Raw genomic sequence first — 26,777 nt, forward strand, 5'->3', positions numbered from 1 at the left:
ATAAAAGAAATGATAAATGATAGGCTTAAGTGAGAATTACATTACAGGGTTTACTTTCATTCTCTTGTAAGGTTAATTTATGTTTTATGACGATGAAAACTTTTAGTATGAAATGTACGCTGTAGCATATACATGTAAGTAAACATACCTGTTCTGATTTAAGTACACTGAGCTCCTGCTGAAGTTTATCATTTTCACCTGGTTCAGTTGTTCCAAGTGATGATTCACTTGTCACTGACGGCAAGTGATCAAAAAACCATTCTTGCTTGTTTTCTTTTCCAAGAGTCATATTTTCAATAGGAATTTCATTTAACTCCATTATTTTTGATTCTTCACCAAAGTCTTTACTTATTTTAGGAACACACCCTCCAGAATCCCTGCTTGTCAAAACTCCATCTTTTAAAGAGCTTAAATGGACAGCACATACATTTACATCTTCTGTCATATTATGGTTAATTATGATTTCTAGCTCTCTACATCTCAATAAAACTTGCTCTTTTTCTTGCTTTAAAGATTTAACTGCTTCCCTTAGAAAACTAATCTCGCTATGTTTCTGTTTTAATTGTTCAGAAAGATCAGACAGTCTCTCTGACAGTTCTAATTTTTCTCGCTTGGTTACCTCAAGCTTTTCCATAAGTTCTGTTGTATCTTTCTCAACAACCTCACCAATTTCCAATGGTTCTGCTGTAAAAGTTTTGTCATCATCAAAGACTGAACTTTTTATTTTCACTATAGTTGGGTTTATTCTTTGCAAATGATGAAGCTCTTCACTAAGTGCTTTAAGCTTACTTTTATATTCAACTTCTTGTTTATTTTTACTGTCTTCTAAATCGGTTTTTACCTTGAGAAGGCAAGCATAATCCTCCTGTAACTCTTGATAATTAACTTCAAAATTTTTTTCAGCAAATGAAAAAGTGTTCCTTTGCTTTTCAATCTCTTCAGTTAGCTGAATACATTGTTTTTTGAGGTTCTCATTTTCCTCTGTAAGTATTTCTATTTCTTTTTGCCAGCTACAGTCTTTGGATCTGTACTTAATGGAGTCTATGAAAATTAATCTTTCTTCTTGGTTAACAGGAGTATATATTTGCCACATGTCTTCAAGGGCCTTCTTTTCATCTTTAAGAATGCTATTCTCTGCTTCAAGTTGTGCAAGTTTTTCTTGAAGGTCATCCTCTTTTTCCTTCATTTGTTTCTCCAATAATTCAGTTTTAAGTTGTAATTCTTGAACTTCTTGTTCAAGTGTACCCTTTTCCTTTTCTTCTTGTCTGAGTATTTCAATTTCTTTTTGAAGTTCATTGATATGAAGGGTCATTTCTTCTGATTTTGAATTCACAAGGGATTGCTGTAAATCTTTCAGCTTTGAAATTTCCAAAATTAACTGGTTCTGCTTAGTTATCAAATTGTCTTTTTCAAACTGCATGGTTTCTATCTTTTGACTCATTTCATTCTGTAAGCCATCTATCTGCTGTTTATAGTGAATGCCTAAGTTATCTTTAAGCTTTTCAATATTTATTTGATGTTCAATTTCCAAATCTTCCTTCAGTTTGGAAAGTTCTTCTTCATGACTAAACAGGAGCTGTGTCCTCAGCCTCTCTAACTCAGCTTCTTGTGATTCAGCCATTCTGTCTAATACAGCATTTTTTTCTCTTTCTAACATTTCAAGCTTTATCTTATAATGTGTAACTTCTGCTTCATGTTTTAATTCTAGTTCCTTCCTGGATTCAGATGCAGAAATAATCTCCGCTTTCAAATCTTTCACTGTACTAAGGGACTTGTGTGCTTCATTGAGTTTACTTTCTTGTTCAGCTATAGTCTGTCTAGCCCTCTGAATTTGGTCCCTTGAAAAGCTCAATTCTTCAAAAAGGTCTTCAAGCTGTCTCTGTAGAACAGACTTTTCTCCTGAAATTACTCCTAGTTCTTCCTTGAGTTTTTCCTTTTGAGAGTTATTATCTTGCAATTTTATATTCAGTTCATTTATTGCCATATTCATTAACTTTATTTGATCTTCATTAACTGTAATATTTGGACACGATCTTAAAGCATTCTCCATTTCTCCCTTATGTTGTGTTTTAAGTTCATCTATCTGTGACATGTGTTGTTTTATTAATTCTTGTTTCATCTGTACTATCTGCTGCCCATACATCTCATCCAGCTCTGCCCGGAGTTGTTCTAACTTTCTTTGTGTTTCTTGTTCCATTCTTTGTAGAATATCAGTTTCAAATTGACTATCTTTATGATTTTTCTTCTGAAGTTCTTCAACTGTCCCCATTAATTGTTTTATTTCCTCAGAACACTGTCTTTCCTTTTGCTTGGAATTAGTCAGCTCTAATTTCATATTTTTTATCTCTTGGTTCTTTTGTACAACCTGTTCTTGTAATTCTTCCAGTAATTTATCAGCAGTTGTGACTTTATCCTTTAGCTCAAGAGTTTTTTTTTCTTCTTCTATTATTTTTGTATTTAATTCTTCAATGACTGCTTCCTTTTCCTGTATTTCTTTATTTGAGCTTTCTACTTTTTTATCCTGTTCCTTTATAAAGAAAAAATGAAAATATAAAAATGGCATTTTTAGTTCCTGGTTACTTATACCCCTTAACCCCATTACCAAACGACTGACAGAAGACTGCTTTTTACATTATCCTACAAAAAGTAGCTGCTGAGCCTGCCCCTTAATTTTTCTTACGTCAGTGAGACACAGGACTTGTGTAGTCAATACTATCTATGAGCAGTGTTGGCCTTCTTGGTGGGAAGAAATTTTTCTTACATTGCTATGACTGAATTTTTTAGTTTAAAAATTCAGTGGGATTAAAATGTGTCTAAACCATTATACGTTCTTCTTTCTTATTAACTGATTAACATTCTATGTATTTAGTATTTGCAATAGCTAGAGCACTACATACTCTTTACATTTCCAGAAGATAGTCCTAAAAATATATCAGAGTTCCTCCCATATAGTATTTTAGTGACCTGAAGGTTTGGTGGGCAAGTGTTATGAAAAGAGTAAAACAACAAACACAGGTTCCTGTAAGTCAGCCTTAACTTCACTCCTGGGGTAAATGAATTAAAAGTTCAGGGATATGCCATGCTTAAGTGGTTGAATCGCAAGTGATATGCAAGACAATTATACATTTATGGCATATCAATTTGATTCTAGATTTTTGGTGTGAATAGAAATTTGAAAGCAAGACAGATTTTTCCCCCCACTTCTGATTTGGGACTCTTATTTTGGAACTGTGGATAAATCAAAACCCAGAACATATGCCGAGGTATGTCCCTATGTCCGTAATCATTCACAGAAGTGTTAGAGCATAAGGGAGTCGAGTAGAAGCCCTGGAGACCAAGTTTTGTCTCCGTTACTTAGTTGCCTGAGTAGTTAAGGGCTGTAGTCACAAGGACCAAAAAAAAAGTAAAATCCACAGAACAGAACAGAATATATGTAAAGTAATTAAAATCACCTTCAGGAGACAAAAGTCCAAGGCCAAGAGGACTTAAAGGCACCTCAAATGAATGTATTAACATACCTAAAAAAAAGAATGACAGGGCCTAGGAAAAAAGAAAGCCTCAGAGAGAAATATTGGCAGTCCCCATTTAAGTACAGTTCAGAAAAGAGAATCAAGGTACCATGAGACTTTGAGAATTCTAATCCCTCTGGGAAAACCATACCAAATGTAGAAAGCAAGGTAGGGGTCAATTGTAAACAGAATTAAGAATTTCAGTCCAAAGGCATGACCATTCCTACTGTGAGATGGATATATGAGGTTATCACAGCCTAATGCCACTGAACATTTGATTCCTCTAACATCCCTTGATCTCATGCTCACTTGAGCAAAATCCTATCAGTTTTCGTCTTGGTATCACATATCCCATCAATGTCACCATATGTTACTAGCAAGTACTAAGCCTTCAGACTTTAATTTCTGGACTAAAATATGACATTTAAATCAGTTTAATCTCTTTAAATCTTGGTGTTTTCACCTGTAAAATAAAGATATTATTTTCTCTATCTCACAGAATATGTTTGAATCTAAAATAAATATATTAAGGTATTAATTCTCATTGTGCGACATACACACATAATATATTTATATACTAGAAAAAAATCTGTAAGGCATTTGGAGTCTCTAAGAAAGTAAAATCAGTTCATGGCAGTCAACTTCAGTTAAACTGTTAAGTAATTAGTCTTGTTAATGTTGTTATAAAATCTTTAATATTTATTTATATATCCTGGTTTTTCATGGGGGGAACCCTCATAAAATAAAAAGTATCAATTCAAAACTGTCCAACACTTGATATTACTGCAAACAACAATTCTTCACTCAATTATTAAATAGTACAAATTCATGGTTCACTTTTCTTACTACCATTTATTCCACAGTACATGGTTTTAAACCACTTATATGGTGTTGCAAAAAAAAGATAGCTCTGTGGTTAAGGATACAATCCCTCTATTTTTTGGAAACAGACCTGAGAGAGTAAGGAATAATATAGTTCCTGCCTGTGATGACTGTACCATGGGAAGTTCAGAGGATTAGGACAGTAAGAATGAACCTGGAACAGTTAATGCAGTTGCCTCAGAAACCAAGACAGTTCCAACTATCATCCTAATGCCCTAGTCCTTCAGTTGCTTTAATGGAACTACTACCCAGGGATTCATTCAAAGAGAAAAAAAGGAAAAAATATGTATGTAATGAAAAAGGGACCGATAACAAAAGTATTCTTGTTAACATTCAAATAAACAAAGGTTATTCCCCCTACAAAAATGAATTACTTGAATTTTAAATAATCTCAAATTATACTGCCTACTGAATACAATATAATAAGTACGATAAAACCCGACTGCCCAGGCTCTTCTAACCTAGGCCTAGACTGACTTTCTACTCTTACCTCCTGGAAAGACTCATTTCCAAAGACTATTGTTTTCTTATTAAACTACTTTTTGATGTCTATATACACTTCTAACATGTTTCAGTCTGGGTCTTTATGCATACTCCACCCTCTCTAAAATGTCCTCCCCATCTCATCATTTCAGATTCATAATTTATTCACTTATTTACCAAATTAGTATTGAGTAGCTGCTATGTGCCATATATTACACCAATTAGGGAGAAAACAAAGTACAATTAAAAGGGGATTGTTCCAATATACAGACTTACCTCAAATATCACCTTCCAGCTAAAGCCTACCCTGAATCACTTCCCTTATGAAGCCAGACTTACTAAGAATTTTCAAAACACTTTTTAACCATACTTAGCCTTGTTTTGTGGTGTCTTGCATACATGCCTACTAAACCATGAGTTCCAGTGAAGAAAAGAGCACATTTAAACATCATTATCTCTTCCAAGAGCATGATGCAAAACAAGTGTTCTGTAAACATCTACAAAATGATTTTTAAATTACCTTGGTTGTAAAGCATGTCCATTTCATAATTTCAATATCTTAATATTGTACATTTCCTATTTTCCTTAGAGACAGTCTCTGGAATCATACTACCTAGATTTGAAATCTGGCTCTACCAATTTATTACCTGTATATCTGGGCAATTTACTTCATCTTGCTTTCCTCTGATGTCCTCATCTGTAAAATGGGGGTGACAATGGTATCTCTACCTCATAAGGTTGGTGTGATGATTCAATGAGTTAGTATGTGTATGATGCTTTGAATATTGCCTGGTAGCAAGTAAACAAAAATAAATGCTACCTAATACTTTTATTATTATCCAAACAATAGTCTTGTTTTGACAATTTCTCAACATCTTGCAGAAGAACCTCCTAAGTTTATAGAAAATACTGTATTGTATGTATAGTCTGCACTCATTATTCAAAGATTTCATATCTGTGAATTTGCTTACTTGCTTAAATTTATATATAACCCTGAGATCAATACTCACAGTCATTTGCAAAAGTGCACAGAGTGGTAAAAAATTTGAGTTGCTGGGACTTTCCTGGTGGTGCAGTGGTTAAGAATCCGTCTGCCAACGCAGGGGACACAGCTTCAAGCCCTGGTCCGGAAGATCCCATGTGCCGCAGAACAACTAAGCCTGTGCGCCATAACTACTGAGCCTGCGCTCTAGAGCCTGCAAGCCACAACTACTGAGCCCACGTGCCTAGAGCCCATGCTCCACATCAAGAGAAGCCACCGCAATGAGAAGCCACACACCACAACAAAGAGTAGCCCCTGCTCGCCACAACTAGAGAAAGTCCATGCACAGCAACAAAGACCCAAAGCAGCCAAAAATAAATAATTAAAAAAATTGAGTTTCATGGCACGCATGATTCCAACTGGCATCAAGCAAGGTGAGCACCCTGCTTTTTTGTTTAAGCTCTCATATGGAGAGGACAAGGATGGAGACCATGAGAATGGAGATGGTAGGGGGTAGCAGAGCATACTGCAAGAAATTCTGGCTCTGGGTCAGTCCAATAGGGTTGGAATCCCGATTCTGGCAACTACTTGGGGGGAAGGCACCCTTAGGCAAGTCAGTTAACACTTCTAACCCTCATTTCTCTTTTGAAAACTAAACAAAATATAATCTACCAGGATGTTTTCTTAGGATTTAATATTATAATCTATATGATATGCACAACACTGTAAATGAAATATACTTCAATAAAATTAAAAAATAAAATATAGTGGAAAGAGCAAAAAAAAATCTATATGATATGTATGTGTGTGTGCATGTATGTATGTGTATATATATCCCCTGGGAGCACTGAATAAGTGTTCCAGGCAACTTTATAACACATAACTATCATGAATAAAGAGAATCTGTATTTTTAAAATCCATGAAACTTCATTTTGCCATGAAAATATTTTCAGAATTTCATAACCATGGCTAAAATGAGTAGAAACATCTCTAGATGTAAAAGAAAAAAACGATAGAAGTTCTGTTTATAAATGTAGATTCTCCGGAGAACTCAATTTAACATAGGCCGATCACTTTCAAAGAACTCAGTAATGAGTATTATCCTTCCCCCACCCCAAATATTTATTTATTTATTTAGGCTGCGCCAAGTCTTAGTTGTGGCACTCGAGATCTTCGTTGCGGCATGTTTAGCTGCGGCATGTTTAGCTGCGGCATGTGGGCTCTCAGTTGCGGCATGCATGTGGGACCTAGATCAAACGTGGGCCGCCTGCATTGGGAGCGTAGATTCTTACCCGCTGGACCACCAGGGAAGTCCCAATGAGTATAATCTTAAAACCTATTACTGGAAGACTCCCAACTGCTTTTGAAATAAATTATTTTACATGCTTAAAGAACTTTTCTTAATTATGAAACTTTCTGATTCATGTGTGTAACAAAAAGATAAACACTAGGATGAAAAACTTTAAAATTAATTGTAAAGCTGATGCACATTGGCTGACTTCCTTAAACATACCGTTTCATATGCTCTAATTTTCTCTTGCAAGAAACTAATTTGCATTTTGAAGTCTTCTTTCTTTTTGTGATAATCTTCTAACAGATGGTCTTGTTCTTCCAGCTGTTGCTGATGAGTGAGGATCTGTTGTTTGGCTTGTAGTAAATCTGCAGCTGTGCTACTATGAGTGCTGTTTCTCAGAGTTTCACTAGCCTGTAACTTGAAAATAGAAAGAAACCCCAAAGTATTAAATTCTTCAGTGAGTACACTACGGAAGAGACATTCTTTGGGGGGTGTTACTCGGCTCATAGTTGCTCTCTGGGAACTGTACTGGATTCACAGGCTTGAGACCCCAGCAAACATGCTGCCATAGCTGATCAGATGAGTATGATTACATTACCTAAGCTGATAAATTCCTCCCTTATCTAAAATTATTTTCTGTTACTTGTCAACAGAAACCTTAATTAATACAATCAGATTCCTATGGCTCTAATTAAAGGTAAGTGGAATATATTCAGTCTAGTGACCGTTTCAGAACCTAACTAAAATGAAATCATACCAGGGTTGACAAAGGTTGGATGTTAACTACAGGTTAATTTCTGCAAAAATCCACCTTATCGGACTTACAAGATTTTAAAATACAGATGAGGAAGAAGTACAAAGAAAATAATAGCACAAAACCACTCAAGGAGTATGAATTAAATTCCTGGTTAACATAACAAGTATTTACTAGTTTTTTCAAAATAATACATAATAAGCAAATGGCTTTTAAATATTTACTTGTTCTGGAAAATATAAGAAAAATTTTTAAAATTCGTTCCTAAAAATTTAATAAATTTTGTTCTATTAGTAATACTTACATGCTGGAATTGAATCTGTAATTTTTGACTCTGTTCTGTCAACTCTAAAAATTCTCTCATTGTCTCATCCTTTTCTCTTCTCGCTTGTTGTAAATTAGCAGTGAGTTGGGTTATGATGCCATCTCTCTGTTTAATGGCAGCTTCAAATTCTTGCAACTAAAAAACATCAGTGAAAATTAAATGTGCTATATTTAATTTTTAACAAAATTAAGTATTAGTACAGCTAACTTCTTCAAAAATACGATATTCAAAATGCATTGGCAGAATTATCACAATCTGTAAGCATATTTGAAAGCTATTATCTTGCGGGAATTAGTTTTACTTCCAAATCAACTTTTAAAAAACCATCTGAACTAGGGAACAAAATACATTAGATTTGACTTATCCATATATCTACTTCTAGAAGGACAAGTGTCTTTATATTTAGGGATGCTCCAACGTTTGTAGGCATTACCATCATAGGCATGTTTAAGCCTTACTTGTTTCTAAAGAAGATGAAACTGAAATATATTCTGTCATCCTTATCAATGTCTTATTTCACCTTGTTTTCATAACTGACTGCCACAAACAACAGATGTTACTTTAACCACAAGAAGTTACTTACAAAGACTGGCTGACATTTTTAATGAGTTTAAGTCAATATACTGACTGATGTGGTATGCAACATAATTTTCTCTCAGGCTGCTTACAAAAACATCTATCCCTACTGAAGTGATGTCAGTCTAGCTATCTCATAAAGTTAAAAAAAAGATCTCATTATATTAGCCTTGTTAATGGACTAGTTTTAAGCGATGTTGTTTATGATATGTATAAGGACAAATATTATGAGGTGACTTGAAGTTACCATTTTAAAAAACCCATCTTTAAAGAATGTACCTATACTATCATTCAAATTTCCTATTTTTGTTTTGTAACAAACCAAAAGCCACATAAGGTAAACACACCTGCTTCAGTCCTTCAGTCCCACAGGTGGCCCTCATTTCTTCTAGTTCTCTGTTTAGCTCTTCAATCTCATGTTGTTTCCCAGCCAATTCATTTTCCATCATCTCTAGGTGGGTCTGATTGTACTGTGCTCCATGTTCAGAATAAGAATCATCAACAACAAATTCTTCTTCCTAAACCAATCCAGATTTTTAATAATTCAGTACTAGCAACATTCCCTCAGGAAAAGGGATTCAAAATCTGAATCCTACAGCAAAGTCTAATTTTAAACATCACTCATCACCTGAGAGTTTACTGGCATGATAACCTACTTTGTTGCTAATGTGATATATATACCTCAAGAGCAAAAACAAGATATCTGCAAATTCAGTTACAACTGAGTTTTATACCAAAAGGTGGATAATTTTGTTTTGTTACACATTAAAAGCATTTAGAAATCACACAATGAAAGAAGTACATACAGGGAAAAGCTTTGTTAGTAACCAAATGGTTTTAAATAGAATAAAACATTAGTATAATGAGTAGTTTTAAATACTGTACCCTTAATAAATTTGTAGGCTTTCCTGTTCTCGCCACAAAACTGCAACCATTTACCTGTATAAAAACAATTTCCTGAAATATTATGGTTTTAGAATTTTATTTAAAGCTAACAATTATATTTGTGCTAACTGTACTCATGCTTTTCTTATGCCTAAGGAAAATGCCTCATTGGCAAAAACAGATATAGTGATTAAATTTAAACATCTAAAAGACATTATGACCATTTCAAATGCCAAAGAATTCCTCATACATTTGAGTGCTTACAATGCAAAAGACACTGTGCTATACATTTTCATTTAAGTGAATTAAGGTTCTAAGTACAGTTTCTCTTTTGTCTTCAGAAGAATAACTATAAACCTCTAGTTACAAGATCCTCCTCTACAAAACACTGCCTTAAAATCATTTAAATAACTGTTTTTTGATTAAGCCCTATTCATTTTAAAGTAAAACTGTTTACTGATGTAAATCTATTGAAGGTTGGCAAGCAGGTGAAGAAGTAGGAGGAGATGTCAAGAGCTGAGGAAAACTCCTCAAGAACTTTCCCCTGAGGGTACTATGATAGCCATGCCAACTCTGACAGATGTGGAGATTTTCCAGAATACAGATGTCTCTATCACAGACATTTTGTGGTAGGACGCAGGAGGTTGGCAGAATATGTCTCTGGGGTTGACCTGGTGGGAGATTAATTTCAGATCAATTAATCTACTCAATAATACCTTCCTTCCCCCTAACAGCAAACAAGTGAATTTCATTCCTGTTTATGTTTAATTTCTCACAATTCTGTTAACAGAATCCAAGATAATGAAGTTTTTACTGTTGAAATACCAGAATAGAATAACTTAGAATTAGGATTAGGTTGATATGGATCACACCACTTTAAAAAGTGAAGATCCTAATTAAGAGTTCTTTCCAGAGTTTGATTCCTTTTTTTCCCCAAGGATAATTTCAAAAATCAAAGCTTAAAGTTAAAAAAAATTTTCACCTTTATGGCAACACATTATTAGAATTTGTGAAAACTATTAAAACACAGCAATACTAACTCTATTAAGATTATTAATAAAGTCACTTGCAATAACTTTCAAATTAAATTCTAAATTTCAATTAGCTTTTCTTTTTTTTTTTCCAATTAGCTTTTCTTGATTTTGAAATGAAGCACTTTGATAAACATCTACTAAACTTCTCCTTTAGGGTAACAGTATAATGAAATGGATTTTATGAATATTTTCAAATATCATATTAAACAAAGGATATTCCTTTAAGTAGTGATGATATCACTTACATAAATTAGTTATCTATTTATAATAATTGAATCTAACACATTAAATAGCCAACATTCAGCTTAACTTTTCTCTAAGTTGAGCACATTTTACACTTGAGCAAGTCATATGTATTGGCTTCTTAAAATACTACATGACTGTTTTCAAAACTTAATTGTTATTATAATAAATATTAAAATCTTGTCAATATTAACAGATCTTAAAAATTTAATATCATGTAAATAGGTAATAAGAGATTATACACCAGAACTAAACTATATTTCAAAGTTAGAAAAGAAACACTCAACAGATTAGGATCATTAATAGTTAGCAATAAATGATTATATTTTTTAATCTAGATAATTACTTCACTGATACCTAACAGGTAGAGCATTTATCTCATCTTCTTACACTAGCGTTTTAACACAATACTTGATAAACCATAATATGAAGCACATTAATAGCTTGAAACATGAAGATTAGATGAACAGACTCCTCCAACTGAAGAAACCTTAACTTTACTTAATATTGTTCTTTACTGTGGCATTTTTCAAAGTCATTTAACCTTTAGACTATACTAATATAGTCTTTTTGAATTCATAATTTACTCAATCTGTGTAGACAACTTGAAGATTTGGGAAAGTACAAATAAGGTACATTCTAAATTTTAAAATGTTCTCTAGAGTAAGTATCATTTCCTAAAAATACTGCTATTCAGAAAGAATCAGAGGAAAGATGACTCTTATTTTAAAAATCATAAAATGTTCTTCACACAAAAACTTTTCCTTTCAGTGGACATCAGTTCAAAAACACAGAAGAACAACTCACTATTTATGATTAACACCTTATCCGTATTATACTTAATTTGGCAGTATGTACAAAAATATTAATAATGGATGTTTTAATAAAAAATAAGAAGAATCTAATAGTTCATAAAGTTCATAAAAATTATAGGAGTTCAGTGTGCCTAGCTGACTCCTGGAATTAGAGCCAAGAAACTAATGAAGTTAAGATCATTCATTCAAAGTCAAAGTTAAGTATCAAGCACCATGTTGTATACCTTCAATATATAAGCTGAGACAGGGAGGGAGAAAATGAAAATAAGGTGAAGTTAAAAAGAAGAAAGAAAGAAACCCAAGTCAAAGTTGAAAAGCTAAGTTTACGTTACTTAATGGCTGGCTATAGGCTATGTCTCCAACTCCAGCCAGTCACTTCATAAATGTCGTGAGTCCTGTAAGTGACTTGGTTAAGAAGTTCTGAATAATCAGTTGAAGTCCATAAAAAGACTGTATGCCCTATTATCATTTCATCTTTCTATACATAGCAAAGCATATTTATTTACTTGTCTTACCTCTGTATGTTGCCTGTAGCATTTCCAACTTTCCCCAAATAACCCTGCTCTAATGGTATCGATAAAAATATTTTATGTAAATATGGTATTTTAGATATGAAATGTCCCTTCACCAAGAACTGAAAAGATTATGTATAATTTAAATTAACTCGTAAGAAGTGTATTTTTTATTTAGTCTGATTTCTCTAGTATACATAATTGGATATATTTTTATACAGAACAGATCTTCGGGAGATCACAGGATAAAATTATCTGACTAATCCTTTCTAGACCTGAATCCATTTTTTAATCCAAGGGGTATACTAGCCACAGAAGTCAAGAACATTAAGCACATACTGTATCTATCAAAATAAAATTTCTAAACTAATTGCTAATTAAACATAGAATCAGAATCTGAAATCCTTCTGAGAATAAATCGTTGAAAGAATTCTCATCACTCATTTGTTTCATATAAACTTAGTGTGAAGAAAAGCATACATCTAGTGAAGCACAGTAAAAAAAACCACAAGCTTTGCTGATCGTTTTTTATATATCAAACATCATACTAAAATTACCAAATAACCCTCAAAACTACCCTGTGATATAGATATTATTTCCCCCATTTTACAGGTAAGGAAACTGTATTTCAGTGTTTAAGTGATGTGTCCAAATTCATCCTGCTCAGAGGTGAATAAGCTGAAATTTGAAATTAGGACTTTCTGGCTCCAAAGCCCCTTCTCTTTTACATCACCTTATTTCCCTATGTACCAGAAAAATGACAGTGATATTTAGACAAAATACAAGATAATTATGTGTCTTATGATTAAAACCATGTAATTTTGAAATTTTAAGAATATTCAATTGCAAACCAGAGCAGCCAAGACTGTTATACTTCATAAATCTGTTATTTGTAGTGAAGTTATATGTGTTGCCTAGAAAGGAATTTCATTTTAGAGGTCCCTTAAGAGTTCTAATATGAAGAGTATTACAGTGTGAGATTTACTCCTTGTTTATTTTTTTATTTTTATTGAAATATAGTTGACTTAGCATGTTGTGTATTCTTTGGTTTATAAATTTGACCTACTGAAGATTTTTCTGCCTCCTAAGACTGTGAATATGGCTTAGAAGTCCCCTGAAATTCTAGCTCAGTCAAACCAGTCCAATGTCATTAAATCAAGTAGGTAAAGACCCAAAACTAGTCCAGAGTATCATGGATTGAAGCAGTACCCATTTTAGCAATCTTCATGAGACATCATCAAATATTTCACAGACTATCAATTTTATACTATTTTCTATACACATAGTAAAATATGTAAATTTCTCAAAGTATAATCCATTATGAATCTAGGCCCAAAATGGATAATATTAGAAGGATTATGATTCAAATCTGGTCAAATCTGTCAAAGATTATTTCATAACTATCTTTCAACGTAACCTTCAAAATCACTAATTTTTTCAACTTACAAATCAGCTAATCAATTGAATTTTTGTGACCACTGTTAGAAAGAGAAAGTATCAGAGGACTGGTCACATAGTAAAGTATCTTTTCCTGAAAGTTTGGTTTAAAAAAATATGTATGTATGAATACCTATATATTACTCATGTGCACAATTATTCATGTATACAACTATACACATATATGTAATACATATGTAAATATATAAAATTACATACACACATATATATAAAATATATTTCTTATTGTTAAATCATGGACAACATGCTTTGTTTTTTAATTCGTATTACTCTTTTTTAAAAAAAATAAATTTATTTGTTTATTTATTTTTGGCTGCATTGCGTCTTCACTGCTGCGCACAGGCTTCCTCTAGTTGCAACACGTGGGCTTCTCATTGCGGTGGCTTCTCTTTGTGGCACAGTATGGGCTCTAGGCACGTGGGCTTCAGTAGTTGTGGCATGCGGGCTCAGTAGTTGTGGCTCGCGGGCTCTAGAGCACAGGCTCAGTAGTTGTGGCGCATGGGCTTAGTTGCTCCATGACACGTGGGATCTTCCCAGACATGGGCTTGAACCCGTGTGCATTGTCAGGACAGCTTCTTAACCACTGAACCACCAAGGAAGACCTGGACCACATGCTTTAACTTTTATCTGTAGGACTTATATTTAAAATTATTTGTACCTCATTTTGAAACACATCATATTTACTAGGTATCACAATAAAAATTTAAAATATAAATTTTAACCAAATTTCATAGGCATGTATTAGACGGTCTGATCTGTAGCCACTTGGATTATAAAAAAAATTCACTTTGGTATAAAGAAAAAAAAATGCATTTGTGGAATCCTGGGCTGCCCAAAAGTCACCAGTAGTTCAAATGCCAAACCATCTTAAACTTCAATCAAAAAAGACAAGCTCTAAGAATTAAAGTATTATGGAAGAGAAAAGCAATGTTTTCATATCTAAGCCCCAAATTTAAAGTCACAAGTGCAGATTCTCTGAATTGCAAGCTGTAATTTTAAACTGAGATACTTCCCATAAAGGCAAATTTATGTAGCCTAAACTGGGAACTAATTTATTTATTTAACGTTGGTTAATTATTTCCCTGACCAGATCACTAATAAGTATATTCCCAGCTTTTAAACACATTAAACTTTTGAAGTGTAAAAGTTTTCACTCCCATTAGCAATCCAAAACAGTAATAAGTTCATTTAAGTACATGAAGCTTTTTTTTCTTTCCTAATAGACACCTACAATAAATCAAAACTTATAGAATACACTGAATTGTTGAACCATTCAAAGTAAAGTTTTCCATGTCCTCAAATACTGGACCAAAAAAAATGACAATCATATCTAAAAGAATAAAAAAAAGATAAAATGACATACACTTATTAACACAAAAAGAAGGTATTTCCAAAAGTGTCCAATGCCCACGTTAGCTTTTATCACCTAAATTAAAAATCACTACTGCAACATTAATTTCAATAAATGAATTTATGTAATTAACTAGAATTCAAGCAGTTGTAAAAAGCATTACACAAAATATAATACCCTATAATATGAAATGTTTACTGTGTTAAATATGGACACCTTATATCATGTATCCTAGAAACCCAATTTCAAACACTTTCCTAGAAACTAAAACAAGGCCTCAATCTAATTAAGGACCAACTTATTCAAACAGATTTAAGACTTTAGTTAATAATCTGAAAAAAAGATATGTCAGAAAAATATAAACTTCAGGTTTTCTAGGTCATTTACATTACATCATACTGTGCTATATTCTTATTATATTTATAAAAACATAAAACATGTGAGTTGCAAGTAATAAAGTACTAATAATCAACAGTAATTTCAAAAATATATGAAATGTCAATCACAGTGTTACTTATCCTTACCTCTGAACTATAGTCATCTGCTGTGGTTGAAATTTCACTTTCCGGCTAAAACAGAAAGTAAAAACTGATTATATTAAAGCCCTTCTACTGCATCCCCTCTCCAAATATTGTACTTTATTAGCCCATTATTATTGGTAACTTATGATAGAAAACTCAAAAAATATTACTAAAAAACAGGCAAAAAATTATTAAAATTCTTTTAAAATTCCACTCTGATTATGAATCACAATGGCTAAATAACACATCTAAAATTTATCACTAGGCAGTTTTATAAATATAAAAGTATCAAGAAGTACTTTCACACAGGGTCTTTTATACACTACAAATCATTTGTAAGACAAAAGCACCAAAAAAGATATCATCCCTCTAATTCTTACATCTCTTTTAAATAAAATAAAGTCTTAAACTGTTACTCCAAAAAGTTCAATTTCTTTAAAATGAAGAATCATCAAATTTTGGTGCTAGAAAAGTAGCAACAACTTGAAGAAAATTACCAACCTCTGTTGTTATTAACACTGTTGCAGCTTACAAAAAACTTTCAAAGACATTCTTGCTTCATCCTTACATCCCTGGGATTTGGGTATGAAGTGAGTGGCTTTTCTAAGCTTCCCTCAGCTTAGAAGTACTAGGAAGAGTCAAAGAGGAAACCTAAATTTTCACTGCTTTCACTGTTCACATGCTCTCATCAAATCTAAGAATCTAATTTTACAAGTGAAAAAAGAGACCCAGATAATTCATTTTTTCACTCAACAAATATGAACAATATATGAACCCAATATAGAAGCAACTACATAAAACAAATACTAACGGACATAAAGGGAGAAACTGATGGAAATATAATAATAATAGGAGACTTTAACACCCCTCTGACATCAATGGACAGATCTTCCAGACAGAAAATCAATAAAGCAACAGAGATCGTAAATGACACAATAGAACAGTTAGACTTAATTGATATTTTCAGGACATTACATCCCCCCAAAACAGACTACATTCTTTTCAAGCACACACGGAATATTCTCTGGGATAGACCACATACTAGGACACATGACGAGCCTAAACAAATTTAAAAGAATAGAAATTATTTCAAGCATCTTTTTTGATCACAACAGCATGAAAGTAGAAATCAACTGCAGAGAGAAAAATGAGGAAAAATGATTACAGGGAAACTAAACAATATGCTACTAAAAAACTAATGGCTCAACAATGAAATTAAAAAAACACCTTGAGACAAATGACAATGAAAACACAACCATACAAAAGCTATGAAATGCAGCAAAAGCAGTCCTAAGAGGGAAGTTCATAGTGACACAGGACTTGCTCAAAAAACAAGAAATTTCTCAAATCAACAACATAACCTACCACCTAAAAGAATTAGAAGAAGAAGGAAAAGCAAAACCTAAAGTCAGCAGAAGGAAGGAAATAATAAAGATCAGAGAGGAAATAAATAAAACAGAAATTTAAAAAACAATAGAGGACTTCCCTGGTGGCGCAGTGGTTGAGAGTCTGCCTGCCGATGCAGGGGATACGGGTTCGTGCCCCGGTCCGGGAAGATCCCACACGCTGCGGAGGGGCTGGGCCCGTTGGCCATGGCCGCTGAGCCTGTGCGTGTGGAGCCTGTGCTCCGCAATGGGAGAGGCTACAACAGTGAGAGGCCTGCATACACCCCCCCAAATAAAATAAAATAAAACAAAATAAAACATAGAAATAATCACCAAATAAAAATCACCAAATCAAATAAAAACCAAGAGCTGGTGTTTTGAAAGGAAAAAATCGACAAACCTCTGGCAGGGATCACCAAGAAGAAAAGAGGACCAAAATAAAATAAGAAATGAAAGAGGAGAAATAACAACCAATACCACAGAAATACAAAAATCCGTAAGAGAATACTATGAACAATTATGTGCCAACAAGTTGGACAACCTAGAAGAAATGGACCAGTTTCTAGAAACATACAGCCCACCAAAACTGAATCAAGAAGAAATAGAGAATTTGAACAGACTGATCACTAGAAGTGAAACAGAATCTGTAATTTTAAAAAACTCCCTTCAAACAAAAGTCCAGAACTGGATGGCTTCACTGGGAGATTACTAAACATACAAAGAAGAACTTATATCAATCCTACTCAAATTCTTCCAAAAGATTAAAGGGGAGGGAAAACTCCCAAAGTCATTGTATGAAGCCACTATCACCTTGATACCCAAACCAGACAAAGATACCACAAAAAAAGAAAATTACCATACAATATTTTTGATGAATATAGATGTGAAAATCCTCCACAAAATATTAGCAAACCAAATCCACCAACACATTAAAAAGGATCATACGGGCTTCCCTGGTGGCGCAGTGGTTGAGAGTCGGCCTGCTGATGCAGGGGACACGGGCTCGTGCCCCGGTCCGGGAAGATCCCACATGCCGTGCAGCGGCTGGGCCCGTGAGCAATGGTCGCTGAGCCTGTGCGTCCGGAGCCTGTGCTCCGCAACAGGAGAGGTCACACAGTGAGAGGCCCGCGTACCGCAAAACAAACAAACAAACAAACAAAAGGATCATACACCATGATTAAGCTGGATTCATCTGAGGTTCACAAGGATGGTTCAACATATGCAAATCAATCAATGTGATACACGACATCAACAGAAGAAAAGACAAAAACCACGTGATCATCTCAATAGATGCAGAAAAAGCATTTGATAAAATTCAACATCCATTCTTTTTTAAGAATTTAAAAAATTTTTATTTTATATTGGAGTATAGTTGATTAACAATGTTGTGTTAGTTTCAGGTGTACAGCAAAGTGATTCAGTTATACATACACATGTATCTATTCTTTTTCAAGTTCTTTTCCCATTTAGGTTATTACAGACTACTAAGCAGAATTTGCTGTGCTATACAGTAGGTCCTTGTTGGTTATCTTATTTTATTATCATTCCACTTTTGTGTTCATGTTATTGAATACAATTAAACATAATGTTTACATCTATAAAATTATCCTGTGTATACACATAAAGAAACATTAAAAAATTCTAATAGGGTTATATATTTTAAATACAGCAGTGTGTACATGTTAATCTCAAGCTCCCAATCTATCCCCCCCCCCACCCTTCCCCCTGGTAACCATAAATTCATTCTCTAAGTCTGTGAGTCTGTTTCTGTTTTGTAAATAAGTTCATTTGTATCATTTTTTTAGATTCCACATATAAACAATATCATGTGATATTTGTCTTTCTCTGTCTGACTTACTTCACTCTGTATGAAAGACTCTAGGTCCATCCATCATTCTTCTTAATGGCTGAGTAATATTCCATTGTATATATATGTACCACATCTTCTTTATCCATTCAGCTGTCAATGGATATTTAGACTGTTTCCATGTCTTAGCTATTGTAAACAGCACTGCAATGAACACTGGGGTGCATGTATCCTTTTGAACCATGGTTTTCTCCAGATATATGCTCAGGAGTGGGATTACTGGATCATATGTTAGCTCTATTTTTAGTTTTTTAAGGAACCTCCATACTGTTCTTCATAGTGGCTATACCAATTTATATTCCCACCAGTATAGGAGGGTTCCCTTTTCTCCACACCCTCTCCAGCATTTATTGTTTGTAGACTTTGTAATGATGGCCATTCTGACTGGTGTGAGGTGGTATCTCACTGTAGTTTTGATTTGCATTTCTCTAATAATTAGCGATGATGAGCATCTTTTCATGTGCCTCTTGGTCATCTGTATATCTTCTTTGATGAAATGCCTATATAGGTCTCCTGCCCATTTTTTGATTGGGTTGTTTGTTTTTCTGATATTAAGCCGTATGAGCTGTTTGTAAGTTTTGGAGATTAATCCATTGTCGGTCACATCACTTGCAAATATTTTCTCCTATTCTGTGCGTTGTCTTTTCGTTTTGTTGACGGTTTCCTTTGCTGTGCAAAAGCTTTTGGGTTTAATTAGGTGTTTTTTTTCTTTTTATTTCCATTACTCTAGGAGACAGATCGAAAAAGATATTTATGCCAAAGAGTGTTCTGCGTATGTTTTCCTCTAAGAGTTTTATAGTATCTGGTCTTATGTTTAGGTCTTTAATCCATTTTGAGTTTATTTTTGTGAAATATCCATTCATGATAAAAACTCTTACTAAAGTTGGTATAGAGGGAACATACCTCAACATAATAAAAGTTATTTATCACAAACTCACAGCCAAGATAATACTCATATGATTACCATATGTTCCAGCAATTCCACTCCTGGGCATGTATCTGGAGAAAACTCTAATTGGAAAGGATACGTGCACCCCAATGTTCAAAGCAGTACTATTTACAATAGCTAAGACACAGAAACAACCTAAGTGTCCATCGACAGATGAATGGATAAAGAAGATGTGATATATATATATATATATATATATATATATATATATATATAAAATGGAGTATTACTCAGCCATAAAAAAAGAAATAATGCCATTTGCAGCAACATGCATGGACTTAGAGATTATCATAGTAAGTGAAGTAAGTCAAACAGAGAAAGACAAACATCATATGATATAACTTACATGTGGAATCTAAAAAAAATGACACAAATGAACTTATTTACAAAACAGAAACAAACTCACAGACGTAGAAAACAAACTTATGGTTACCAAAGAGGAAAGGCAGGGAGTGATAAATTAGAACTTTGGGATTAGCAGATACAATCTACTATATATAAAATAGATAAACAACAAGATCCTACTGTATAGCACATGGAACTATATTCTATATCTCGTAATAAACCCTTGTAATAATGGAAAAGAATCTGAATAAGTACATATACATATATGGATGCATATATATACAAAAGTATATGTATATATACTTATAACTGAATCACTTTGCTGTACACCAGAAACTAACACAACATTGTAAATCGACTATATTTCAATTTAAAAACATTAAAAATTTTTTAAAAAGCTGATTCATGGGCCCCACCCAGACCTGCTGAATCAGAATCTACATTTTAAAAAAGATCCCACATGTGATCTGTATATACATGGAAGTCTGAGAAGTATTCCTCCAAAATGGAGAAAGATAATAAAGTACCTGTCCAATGAGCCCCCAAAACTTAACAGAAACAAAAAACAAAAAAATCCCAACCAAACAAACAAAAAAAGCAAAAACCGAAAAAAAAAACCAAACAGGAAGCATCACTGTCTCCTTTCTCATCTATACTTACGGGAATTTTATTCAGCACTCAAGATCAAGTTCCAAGTCAACCTCCTCTCTGATGTAGTTATGATGCCAGGAACAGAAATAAGCTTACTCCTATTCTAAAATCCTGTAGCAGTGGTTCCTAACTTATGTGGCCCTCTTTTAAATCTAAAACACTTTCATGGGACTTCCCAGGTGGTCCAGTGGTTAAGAATCCACCTGCCAATGCAGGGGACATCGGTTCGATCTCTGGTCTGGGAAGATACCACATGCCATGGGCAACTGAGCCAATGTGCTGCAACTACTGAGCTTGCACACTGCAACTACTGAAACTGGTGTGCTCTAGAGCCTGTATGTCGCACCTACTGAGCCCACACGCTGCAACTACTGAAGTCTGCACACTCTGGGGCGCACGTGCCACAACTACTGAGCCTGCATGCTGCAACTACTGAGCCTGCATGCTGCAACTACTGAAGCCCGTGCGCCTAGAGCCTGTGCTCAGCAACAAGAGAAACCACTGCAACGAGAAGCCTGTGCACTGCAACAAAGAGTAGCCCCCACTCGCCACAACTAGAGAAAGCCTGTGTGCAGCAATGAAGACCCAGCGCGGCCAAAAAAAAAAGCCAAAAAAAACCCACTTTCATGATGCAAGTCCTTATGGTTCGCTCACTTATTTATTCTTTTAAATGGCTACTGATTAAATGCATATTGTGTACCAAGAACTGTGCTACTGAGGATAAAATGGTGAACAAGACACTCTGCACTTGAAATGCTAAAATTCCAGTGAAAGCCCAAGTATTGACTTGTTAGGCAGAAAATGAAAATAAAAACATCTTCAAATCAAATCAAGCACCATGGTTACTATATTGTATCATACAAAAGATCTAGATTTCAACAAAAAATTACAAATACAGGGCTCCCCTGGTGGCACAGTGGTTAAGAATCCACCTGCCAATGCAGGGGACACGGGTTCAAGCCCTGGTCCGGGAAGATCCCAAATGCCGTGGAGCAACTAAGCCCGTGTGCCACAACTACTGAGCCTGCACTCTAGAGCCCACGCGCCACAACTACTGAAGCCCGCGTGCCTAGAGCATGTGCTATGCAACAAAAGAAGCCACCGCGATGAGAAGCCTGCACACCGCAATGAAGAGTAGCCCCTGTTCTTTGCAACTAGAGAAAGCCCACTTGCAGCAAAGAAGACCAATGCAGCCAAAAATAAATTTTTTAAAAATTACATATACACAAAGAAAAAGGAAAGTATGGCCCATACACAAGAAAAACAGTAGTCAGTAGAAACTGTCCCTGAGGAAACATAGATATTGGACTTAATAGACAAAGATTTTAAATTAGCTATTTTTTAAAAAGTCAAATAAATGAACGAAATAATGTCTAAAAAACTAAAGAAAATTATAAGAACAATGCCTCGCCAAATAGGGAATATAAAAAAAGAAAGAATTTATAAAAGAACCAAAGAGAAATTCTGGAGTTAAAAGTAAAGTAACTGAAATGTAAAATTTACTAGAGGGGCTAAACAGGAGATCTGAGGAGGAAGAAGAATCAGAGCAAACTTCAATATAGTTCAACTGAAATTATCCAGTCTGAGAAAAAGAAAAAAGAATTTAAAAAAAATGAACAGATCATCAAAGACCTGTGCAACAAACATACTAATTTAACATATGAATAAGGAAGACTCAGAAGGAGAGGAAAGGGTCAGAAAGAATATTCAAAGATATGATGGCTGAAAACTTCCCAAAGTTGATGAAAAACATTAATCTATCCAAAATGTTCAAAAAACTCTAAGAAGGAAAAACTCAGATCCACTTTTATGTTGAATAGCAAATCTCTATGACATTTCTGACTCTTGACTAAAGCTCAAATCCCTATATATCTAAATCCTATTTCCACCTAAATATGCCAGGGCACAATCCAAATGATAATTTTTTGCCTTGTACAACACTCTTCCTCCTAAGCATCCCACTGTTCTCTACTCCTGGTCTTGGTAGCTCCACCATCCCACCACCACCCAATCCACTCTTAACTTGTCCCTCATCTCCTTATTCTTGAAATTTCCATCATTAACGGGAGGAAGAAAATTAGCAATTATTGCGGAAAACTTTCTGTGGGCCAGGTACAGCCTCCCTCTGTTCACCATTACCACCATCCTATCCTGGTCACTTTGAGATCCATTTAAAACTAAACTACTTAAGGTTTCCAAATCACATCACACTGTTTCATGTTTTTGAGAATGCTGATTCTTTAGCATGGAGGTTGTCTGCCCTACTTCTTTGCCTCTAGCTAACTCTAACTTACACCTCAAGACTTGGTTCTCTTCCTGGAAACTTTCCCAAATAACACACACAAGACTGATTAGGGCATTCCCCCAAATCATGGTACTTTAGGGCACCATGTGCATTGTTGCTAGCATGGCTCTAATCAAGGTACACAGCCTATCTTACATCCACCTTCCCCACCAGAGTGACTTTCAAGGATAGAGACTGTCATATTTATCTTTGTATCCTTGGTGCTCAATCTTTGGTGTAATACAGCTGCTCAGTAAGTGTTTGTTAAATCAAGCTCACAAAAATCGCATAGGGTGCTAATGAGTGTTGTCATTACAACAACTTTACACTTAGAATGCTAGTATTTAAAAATCTGGATGAATACTTACTTCAACAGAGAAGACCTGGTCATGTTTAACTATTTCTCCACTGTGTAGAGTTCTCATTATTGTGGATTCAGGAGTCACAGCTGAGCCTAATCTCTGAGAACTATTTGTGCACATCTCATCACTCTGTGACTGCTCAATATTCACAGCATGGTATGCTGACATGTCATGTTTACTACTTGAAGTTTTCCTCTTTTTCTTCTGCTTCTTAGGATACTGCCCATCAGATTGAGCTTTCCTTTGTCGAAACTGGGCAAGCTACAGAAAAAAAAAAATCATCGTTATTGTCAAAGATAATTTTTCTTTATAAGCACTAAGAAAAAAGTAGATTTGGAGTCACTTTCTTTAAAAGATCAACCCATCACTAAAATGATGACAAAATAATGGACCATGGTTACTGTGTTTAACACAAAAATGACTACTAAATTGCAAAGAAACTAGGTATTTCTGAATGAATGCTGTTCAAATGTTGAGAAGAACTAAAAATATCATGTCTAAAGAAAATATCATGTCTATTCTACCCCAGAGTTGGGTAGAATAAAAAACAGGCATTCTTATTCACTGTTCGGTAGGAGTATAATCTCTGGATATGAGATTATATGAAAACATAGGAGTTCTAAATGCATTTGCTTTGTGGAATTTCTGCAACTTCCACTTATGTATATTAGTAAATGTAATTATTTCATGCAAAAAGCTTTAGCTATACAAATGATCATTGCAGACTTGTTTATAATGGGAAAAATTATAAATATTTTCAGTATCAAACAGTAGAGCCTCCTAGCCCTTAATCATTTGCATACCATCATCAGGATTTTTGCCATATCCTAGTGTCACCTAAACTTACCAGTTACTTAATATGTTTTAACTAGTGTACTTTTCTTATTTAAATTTATTTTAAAAGGATACTGTCCGGCTTCCCTGGTGGTGCAGTGGTTGAGAGTCCGCCTGCCGATGCAGGGGACGCGGGCTCATGCCCCGGTCTGGGAAGATCCCACATGCCGTGGAGCGGCTGGGCCCGTGAGCCATGGCCGCTGAGCCTGCACGTCTGGAGCCTGTGCTCCACAACGGGAGAGGCCACAACAGTGAGAGGCCCACATACCGCAAAAAAAAAATAAATAAAAAAGAGTACTCTCTATTCTTGGCATAAATTAAAAGTATCACTTGTCATTTTTTTAAAAACAAAAATGAATACAATGAAAAATAAAACTGTATTATTAAAATTTTAGCTAGATATATTGCTGATGGTTCTAAGAGAAACAGGCAAGTGTTAGAGGGGTGCTAAGGATCTGTAAGTATCAGACTTTTGGCTTATAAGGAACCTGGTTAAAGAAACCTGGAAAAGTAGTAACTTTTTTTTTTTTTTTTTACAATACTATCCACTCTTATTTAATATTAGATCAGGATATCACCTAAAATATCTCATCACTACCTGTATCAGAAGATACGGATAACATATTTTGAGCAACACTAGATTAATTCAATTAAAATAATACTAATGCAAACCATTATTAATATTAAAAATATTAATGTAAACCATTATTAATAGTAAATGTTTATACACAACATTAGGTATAATATTGCAATATAACCTTTTTTTTTTTTTTTTTTTTTTGCGGTACACGGGCCTCTCACTGTTGTGGCCTCTCCCGCTGCGGAGCACAGGCTCCGGACGCGCAGGCTCAGCGGCCATGGCTCACGGGTCCAGCCGCTCCGCGGCATGTGGGATCTTCCTGGACCGGGGTACGACCCCGTGTCCCCTGCATCGGCAGGCGGACTCTCAACCACTGCACCACCAGGGAAGCCCCCTGCAATATAACCTTTTTTAGTAAAAGGAAAATTAAGTGCATCTCTTTTAACAAAGATAAGGCAGGCCTCAGGCTCACAGCCTTCCACAATTATACCTATTTTAAATTTTAATAACATTATACACAGAGGCATGGATTAAATTCTGGAAGAATATAACCATAACAACTTTGGTCTGTCTCTGGATTTGGGATTACAGGTATTTTTCCTTATGCTCACTTGAAATTTCCTTTTTGGTGCATAAATTTTCCAAATTTTATATGAAGCAACTATTAACTACCAATTCCTAAATTTTATTTGAACTCAGTCATTCTGAGAGAAACAAAAGCATAAGAACAGGTGTAAGCCCTTTGTGCCTTAAAAAGAGGAAACAGAGGAAATATACGAACATATTAATATATAAATTAGACCAATTACAAAGATGGCCAGTAAATGTCTTATGATATAAAGGATTAAAGCAATCTTGATGATGTTGATATCATTAACTATCAAAATATGTGACAAATACTAGAATCTATAGAATAACATACAGCATGTTATACTTTTGTCTGCTGTAAATGAAGAAAAGTTTACAGATCTGTATTGTTTACTTAACAAATGTGTCTAATTAATAAGTCAGAAATATCTAATCACTGACCTTGCAATATAAAAATATATCACATTTAAATTTCTTCCCCAGTTCATCAGCAACTAGTCAGTTATTCTACTATCTGCTTAAGGAACAGATGCAAGACCAGTTGCCTCTATTTGTACATTATTAAGCTGCTGGAATGCATTTAAACTACTTTGGAGAGCAAATTCATTCTTAAAAATAAACCAACTGAAACACTATTATATATTATCTGTAAATAGAATCAAAAGTCTAGGGACATCATTTTAAAACGATCCCTCAGAAAGAATGCAAAAGCAAAAAAATGCTAATGACATTCTTAAGATTTAAAAATATATTCAGACAGCAGAGGATATCAGGGCAATGATGAAGATTTTGCTTAAAATTCCAACTCTGTTAGGATATATAATTTATATTTAATATTTATTTATACTTACAAATACATAACAAAAGAGAAAACTAAAATCCTGTACTATAAAAAGACTGATTAAAAAAAAAACAAACAGGGGCTTCCCTGGTGGCGCAGTGGTTGAGAGTCCACCTGCCGATGCAGGGGACACGGGTTCGTGCCCCGGCCCGGGAAGATTCCACATGCTGCGGAGCGGCTGGGCCCGTGAGCCATGGCCACTGAGCCTGCGCGTCCGGAGCCTGTGCTCCGCAAAGGGAGAGGCCACAACAGTGAGAGGCCTGCGTACCGCAAAAAACAAACAAACAAACAAACAAAAAACCCGCTGCCTGAGACAACAGTATCCATTATTAAATGAACCCAATGAAAAGGTTAATAATAGATATGGAATAAAAAGTAGAATGGGGGGCTTCCCTGGTGGCGCAGTGGTTGAGAGTCCGCCTGCCAATGCAGGGTACACGGGTTCGTGCCCCGGTTTTGGAGGATC

The 26,777-nt window shown here is 34.7% G+C and overlaps 1 protein-coding gene across 8 annotated transcripts in view; it reads right to left on the bottom strand.

The window, feature by feature from the left end:
* AKAP9 (A-kinase anchoring protein 9) overlaps positions 1–26,777 on the bottom strand; it is a 147,312-nt gene that overhangs the window by 101,312 nt on the left and 19,223 nt on the right. For 5 of the 8 annotated variants that reach the window (XM_060020545.1, XM_060020546.1, XM_060020543.1 and 2 more), the window contains exons 2-8: positions 23,475–23,729; positions 15,629–15,673; positions 9,692–9,745; positions 9,154–9,324; positions 8,210–8,365; positions 7,371–7,568; positions 149–2,527 (exon numbers count right to left, since the gene is read on the bottom strand). In XM_060020545.1, coding sequence (XP_059876528.1) covers positions 149–2,527; positions 7,371–7,568; positions 8,210–8,365; positions 9,154–9,324; positions 9,692–9,745; positions 15,629–15,673; positions 23,475–23,729 — 3,258 coding nt within the window. Of the gene's footprint in view, positions 1–148; positions 2,528–7,370; positions 7,569–8,209; positions 8,366–9,153; positions 9,325–9,691; positions 9,746–15,628; positions 15,674–17,866; positions 17,959–23,474; positions 23,730–26,777 lie in introns of those variants that run through there. The other 3 variants (XM_060020547.1, XM_060020544.1, XM_060020548.1) reach the window with 3 other exon arrangements.

The sequence above is a fragment of the Delphinus delphis genome, chromosome 9 (assembly GCF_949987515.2).
Source record: "Delphinus delphis chromosome 9, mDelDel1.2, whole genome shotgun sequence".
Taxonomy (NCBI): Eukaryota; Metazoa; Chordata; class Mammalia; order Artiodactyla; family Delphinidae; genus Delphinus; species Delphinus delphis.